Consider the following 7,235-nt stretch of genomic DNA (forward strand, 5'->3'; position numbering starts at 1 on the left):
ATACATATATTTTTTTTTAAAATTAGTAGTTAATTTATATTACGTGATTGTTTTATATGTCTTATGTGTGATTGTAATATCGAAGAAGATGGAAATCAAGATAACATAGGGGAAAAAGATTCCAGGAGCAATTCGTCGAGCAAAGATGATGAACGAATTAAATGTTTGAAAAACAAGCTGCAACGAGTTCAAACAAAACTTTGTGAATCTAGAAACACATGCGCTTCGCTTCGGCAAGAGATTAATAAAGCACAAAAGGTATTTGTGTTCTTGTTGCTCTATAAGTTCGTTTAGTATCAGATTAATAGCTAATATGTAGAAGAAGCCAAAGAAGTCAGTGTTCAATTATTTTTGAGAAGTGAAAAATGATAAAGATTTTAGGATCTTCGTAACTCGTAAATATTTATATAATAAAAACGCGAGATATATTTTCGGTCTTCATCTGTTAGCAAAAAACGGCACGAACTTTCCGTTCAACCCAATATTATATTTATTTTTTTATCACTTGATTGAAGATTCTAAATTTCTCTATATGGAGTTATCACTAAGAATACAAGTCTCAGTTATTGTACAGCGAAGTGGGTGAAAATGTCAACATCAGCATACTTTCGAGTGTACCGGGTGGTTGGCGTGGACGAGCTGAGCAAATTCGAAATCTGCAACAGAAAGTGGCAGAACTGCAAATCAGATTATCTGAACACGAGAAATCACAGAAAGAATCTTCCGGTAGGCGAAAAGAATTATAAAGTCTCATCCGTATTTAGATTGACTCTTTTTGCAATTATATAATTATTTTTATTTTAAATTATTTTTTACATATTACTTTATTTTATGCCCAATTTGTTCGTGTATATATATTTATAGTTAAGTTGGATTATTTATAATTGCACAATTTGTATAATTGAAACTCTTATAATCGTGCCCATTTATTTTCTTGCAACCTAGCTATTTATTTAGTTATTCTAGATCGACAAAATATGGCAAATCTCCGAATTGCTGAAAAGGAAAGACGGCAACAGATCGAAAATACAGCGAAGGAACTCAGACAAGCAGAAGTAGCGTTGGAGACTTCGAAGAGGAAGCTTGATGCTTCCAAAGCGAGAATAAAAGTATTGGAACACGAACTAAATATTGCGAAGGGAAACATTGCAATGCTGAACGAAAAAAGATCTCACGATGATCGTCTGATCGACGCGTTGAATGTGAGTGATAGAAGAGATTTAATCTAGTAAAGAATAAATTGCAAATAAAAGTGTCTAGTTAGTGTTATGATAAGATTTGTTTGTAGCATATAGTATATTGTTAAAATTTTTTTAATGGAAATGATATGTTATCAGGAACGATTGAAAATTATCGAGGCAAGATATCAAGAACGCGAAATGGAAGTACAGAATAAGGAACATAAGATCGAACGTGAGAATATGAATATTAAGAACGAGCTGCGAGCAACACAATTGCACGTCGATCAGTTATGCAGAAGATTGGAGGAACGCGAGATCGAGATCGATAAGTTAAAGTCAGTACATATATAATATAGTATATATATAATATATGCACCTTCATATAAAAAATGTTTTATAATGTGTAAAATCATTCTTGATCGCGAAAAATCGATCCGGTGAATATGGATGATACTTAACGATTTTTTCTCCTACTGGAAGATTTTATTTGTATGATTTCTCATATTCGCATATACAATCTGATTTTCAGTTATACCGTTTCAATAAACAAACATATGTGTACGTGTTTGTTCCTCAATTTTAGAAATGGTATCATGTCGAATGATTCTTTGAAGTGTCGAACCTCGCTTCGTTCAGATCTCCGGCCAAAAGAGCGCCAAATTAGTCCACTTACTAGTCCGCGAAGTTCAGGCGAACCAAACGAATATGTAACCTTGGCTCTAGCTGCCGAAGCCGAAAGGGTGAGACTATTAGAACTAGTAACTGTGCTCAATCAACGATTGGATAAAGAAAGAAACGAAGCAAATGCGCTTATAGTAAGCTATGAAATTCGTATTAAATTTGTTAGAAAATTCTAAGATAATTTATTTGAAGAGATGTACAAAATTTATGACGATTTATTAAATTAATCTTTTTAATTAAAATATTAAAATATATCCAATAAAAAATTCAACAAATCAATCTTATTTATTGATTTTATGTGGAATAGTTGAAATTTAATTGATAGATTATTACTTGACTAATTGTTAAATCGATATAAAGGAATCGAAATTGTATTTAAAACTGTATGAAAATTTTTGTAAATTTTTATGGAATTTGTAGAGTTTGATTGTTTATTTAAAGGAATTACTGCGCAAGGAAAAATATAAATGTGCGAAATTAGAGTCAAAATTGCGGAACTTGGAAAAAGAAAGAGTAGGACTTGCTAAAGTGGATTCTGGATATAGAGCAAAATCTTATACAAAAATGACATATCAAAAACCGGAAGAAGAAACCATCAATTCCGAAGAAGTTCGTTTCAAGTAAGTTAAATTATAAGTATATAAGTTATGTTATGATCAAAAAATTTGCTTCATCTTTCTTTTTAATTCAAACATGATTTTTATGGGAAAACAATGTGTGTACTAGGCATTTTTTATCTGTCGTTTCCTATCTTTATTTGACATAGAATCGAATTATTAGAAGAGGAGTGTCTCGCCCTGAAGGCTAGATTAGATACTGTACAGCAGGACAAAATCTCAGATCTTGCCATGTACAAACGAATGCTCGATCAAGCTCGAAAAACGTTCAAAGATGCGTGCAGGTAAATCTCTAAATCCTTTATTTATCGTACATTTAAATATACGCAAGCAAAATTTAAATTCTGTTTAGTAACCGTACATGTGTGTGAATATGCATGTATGCTTTTGCAAAGGACAATTAGCTAATCTTACGATGCTACTTTCCAATACGGCCTTCTAGAAATAGATTCTCGTGTAAGAAGTGCAGACGGGACCGAACATCTATTTTTAGATTTTCATGCAGTGCCTATTGCTGCTGTGAAATGTATAGCGTGTAAAAAATATATGTTATAATTTTTTTCTATCTACTCACATATAGCAATTGTTAAATACTGCCATTATTTTTTAAAGCAATTAAAAAAATTATTAGTTTATTTAATATCGATTACATGCATGGTTATTCTTAGCAATATTAAAGAAATATTCATTTTAAATAATATACCACTTTTTTCATCATTCATATTTTTCTTTTCGATCGTTTATATTTTTCCTATATTTTTAATCGAAGTAACGTAAGACTAATTTAATCAATTTTTTACTATTATCTTTCTATCAGAATCATAAATATTTCTTTTTAGGAATAAACCGTCAGTCGCCGGTGGAAGTCGTTCTACGATAACAATTTAAAGAAGAAAAAGGGGAACAAGAAAAAACGAGCTAGTACACGGAAAATAAATTTCAGACTTTAACTTCAGGCAGACCTATTTTCGCGGAGGAAAAATAATTCTATGTTATGGATAAAATAAAACATTCTTACACACGGCAGTCGCTTGCGATCGGAATAGATGTAGTAGCAACAAAGCCGCGGCGCGCGGTGATGTAACTGGGACACGAGATAAGGTGCAACGCCTCCACGTAAACCCGCGTGACATCGTCGGAACAAAACTCACAGTTTCGTTTCCACCTCGCGCGTCGTTCCTCTTCATTCCCTCTTTACACCGCTCTGATATTTACCTCGGCCAATTCGTTTACTCTCCATTGATATAGCGACGGCCGTAAATTCATCCCGTTTCTCGTTACTCAAGAGTAGAACGCGAGACGAATCTCAATCTTACACTCGAATCTAGTCGGGAGTTTGAAACTTTCTGATGACAATGCGTCTCAAGAGCGTTCAAATAAGCTTATATATCGCGACACGATATAAATAGCAAAATGAAAAAATTCCATATACATGTATGCCTATATTTTTATATAAGATGTTTTATAAAGTGTAACTTCGTATATCGATATGCTTATTCTATGTATCTACAAAATAAATAAAATTTTCTACCCAAATAGTTGTTTGAATGATAGAACGAGAATAATTCATTTTGTATGCTTAAATTTTGACTTTTATGTATATTCTTCAAATATGCAACTTATCATGTATTCTAGATTTGTAAGATTATAGTACCATGTGTCTCAAAAATTAAATCGTTTATTGAATTGCACTAAAATTTCTGATGTTCTATTTAGCATTGTATAGTTAACGTAACTACATCAGGAGAAAGAGAGAAAGAGAAAGAGAGAGGACATCCATTTTACATAACGTTCCATCAATAGCAATACGCGCCTGCAAAGTGTATTCTACTATTCTGATCAATCCCAAGTTCCATCACCATCTTATAATTCTTGTTCTTGTATAAAATAATTAATACTCGAAATTGTAGGTATTTAATTTTCTCATATGATCAATTTTATGCGTTATAATGCGTTTAAATTTTCAAAAATTTATAACATACATGTATTTTTTACATATTTCGAATAATCAGAAGCGGGAGCTGCGTTAATTTACTATAATATTTTTATCGTAAACGTTCTTAAGTGAATATTAAAATGCTATAGATGTCTAATTTACGATTTTTAATATTTGAATGGCTCGAGATCAAACACATATTTTCTTCTCTTGTTTGATACTATAAAGTACTAAAAATTAATAGAAAATTAAAATTAATTAAAAACAGTTTAAAATTAAAATATTAGAAAAGTAGATACTTGAACACCTTCCTAAAAATGAAGAGTCGCCAAAGCGATTCCAAATACCTACCGGATGTATATCGGCGAATAGCGGGTGGCGCTTCACGAGAACTTTTCGTCATCATCATCGTCGTCGTTGAGCGAGCTGGGCGTGTTTCCGATGGTGCTTAAGCTCGCCGCCGACAGGTGTGGACTTTACAGGTGTTGAACCTCCTGGCTGATAAGGAATGAGCCCGTGACGTCAGATCGGCGCGGGTAGAGTATATGAGTCGACGCCGTGGGATGTCCACGTCACTCGTTCTTGAACCTCCTTCGTCCGCTCATTCCGTTAAGTCGTTCGCCGCGAATTTTTCCGCCATATCGCCGACCGTGATCAGCGCCCTGGTATCACGCCGATCAACATCATCCGGAGGTTCGCCGGAACCGGAGTCTGCCGCAGCGCGGTGATTGATCCCGCGGCTTCATCAGATTTTTGCAAGGTAAGCTAGATGGATTGCGTGAGTGGTCCATCATCGAGGGATTGGTTTAGAATTCGGATATCGGAACGAATGGCGCCAACGATCTAATAGTATAATATCGAAGCGAATGGACGAACAATTTAAATATATTTAAAAGCCATTTCAATTTTCTATTCACACATATTTTTTATATACTCTTTGTAAGTCTTTTAGATTTCCATGTGGTTTGGAAAGTATGAGAGTTGGGTTGTAGGATAAAGATAGATATCAATCGGTACACATCGATATGATAAGACCGATTGCACCTTCGGTTTTCTCATAAAGTCTTATGGGTTCACGGAACCGGTGCTCTCTTTTTTTTCTGAAAATAAATTTTCTCACTTGCTCGTGTTCGTCTTTTCATATGCAAATACAACAGAACAATCGTGCGTTCGGAGCAATACGAAACGTACGCTCCATTTTTATTACGTAACACGCGAGGTCGTCACCAATACTCATCGGCCTATGGAGATGATAATTTCGAGATATGCGCATGTCAACCCTAACGATGCCGAAATATTTTTTACCGGTACCGGTTAATTGCGACTGATTTAATGTTCGATGACGTACAAGTGAAAAAAGAAATAACTTTACGTTCAATTATTGCATTTCTATTGTGTGCCATAATTATGTATATCAAACTGAGAAGTTAAACCGATTATACTTAATTGGTCGGACTACTAATTTTTCATTTCGTAAGTTAATAACAAACAGGATTTCGAGAGACTTGCTAAGATGAACTTTAAAATAATTTTAAAAATCACAGATGTTAAAAAAATTATTATTTCTGATTTTATACATTTGTGTAAAATGTTCCCTTTATCTTCTAAATATTAAATTCAAAATAGATACCGCTTCCTTTCTGCAGTATTGTTAAACACGATTAATGATGATATTTGCCAAATAGGGCAAAAATATTAATAACAAATAATTAATTTGATTCTCGTCAATAACAAGTTGCTTAATTATCGATACAATACTTATAGAATTAGAATTCAGATTAAATAGTTATATATTGCCGCTTGGCAATTATAAATTAAATTTTGATTTGTTAGCGAGCATTTAACCTTGTATCTATCGCTCATTTAAAGTTTATCAAAACGTAACCAAAAAATTTCTGTGCTACATAATTGAAATTTGAAATCATTTATAATAAACAGAAAAAATTATACAAAATATTAAAATTCCAGAGAATATATTTACAAAAGTTATGTATAATAACATAATTTAGTATTAAATGTAGTAAAAAATATGTAGCGCAAAATAAAATGATATTTTAATGTCCAAATATGACAAATTTTATACGTTTTCTATTCAGTTAATAGGTAATAATTTTAACAATTCATCTGTGTGATATAAAAATTATTCATTATATCCATGTTAAAAAGACGCGTCACTTGCAGCCACTAACAATAAGCTACACACACATACAACACGCTTCATTTTTCTTATTTTTTTTTTTTTATAGAGAGTTACATGTATATTAACTATATTAAAAAATTAACTAACGTATTAATAAAATGGAATAATAGAATATTTATTTAAAAACTCTGATATATATTTAAAAGGAAGAAAATTTGCTTCCTGTTATTTTCAATCTACGACAAATTATTACAATTTAACGACTTGTTAATGTTCGGTGAAGGTGATGTCAAAATGATCGATAATGAATATGTAAAATTAACAGGCAAACAAATGCGTAACTTCTCATTAAGGTATCAAAATTGTTAGGTAATCAATCAGAATAATTTAGACGTAATTTTTTGAAAGTCTTTTATTAACAAGCTTCATTATGAAAATTTCGAGATATAAGCATTTTGTAAAAAATAATTGCGTATCATAAATTTACAATATTATAAATGATAAAACATGAAAAAATCGGTTCTATCTCTTTAGACTTTTCAAATAATGTAAGTTAGATAGACAATATTTCTATTATTTAAAAAATATTTTATTATACACATATAGTATAATTTGTTTTCGTTCTTTAATATTTATATTTGGAATTTTTTATAATGATAATATATCAATTAAATTAATTA

The 7,235-nt window shown here is 31.7% G+C and overlaps 1 protein-coding gene and 1 long non-coding RNA gene across 2 annotated transcripts in view; both read left to right on the forward strand.

The window, feature by feature from the left end:
- The window catches only part of LOC115244705 (coiled-coil domain-containing protein 13), a 13,749-nt gene extending 9,745 nt beyond the window's left edge, over window positions 1–4,004 (forward strand). The window contains exons 4-11 of the mRNA XM_029822592.1: window positions 86–258; window positions 564–726; window positions 958–1,202; window positions 1,338–1,516; window positions 1,765–1,996; window positions 2,304–2,482; window positions 2,629–2,763; window positions 3,319–4,004. Coding sequence (XP_029678452.1) covers window positions 86–258; window positions 564–726; window positions 958–1,202; window positions 1,338–1,516; window positions 1,765–1,996; window positions 2,304–2,482; window positions 2,629–2,763; window positions 3,319–3,367 — 1,355 coding nt within the window. The 3' untranslated portion in view covers window positions 3,368–4,004. The remainder of the gene's footprint in view (window positions 1–85; window positions 259–563; window positions 727–957; window positions 1,203–1,337; window positions 1,517–1,764; window positions 1,997–2,303; window positions 2,483–2,628; window positions 2,764–3,318) is intronic.
- A 994-nt stretch (window positions 4,005–4,998) lies between these two features.
- LOC115244696 overlaps window positions 4,999–7,235 on the forward strand; it is a 14,577-nt gene continuing 12,340 nt past the window's right edge. Inside the window, exon 1 of the long non-coding RNA XR_003885414.1 lies at window positions 4,999–5,175. This is a non-coding gene — a long non-coding RNA (uncharacterized LOC115244696). The remainder of the gene's footprint in view (window positions 5,176–7,235) is intronic.

The sequence above is a fragment of the Formica exsecta genome, unplaced genomic scaffold (assembly GCF_003651465.1).
Source record: "Formica exsecta isolate Colony F162 unplaced genomic scaffold, ASM365146v1 scaffold83, whole genome shotgun sequence".
Lineage (NCBI taxonomy): Eukaryota > Metazoa > Arthropoda > Insecta > Hymenoptera > Formicidae > Formica > Formica exsecta.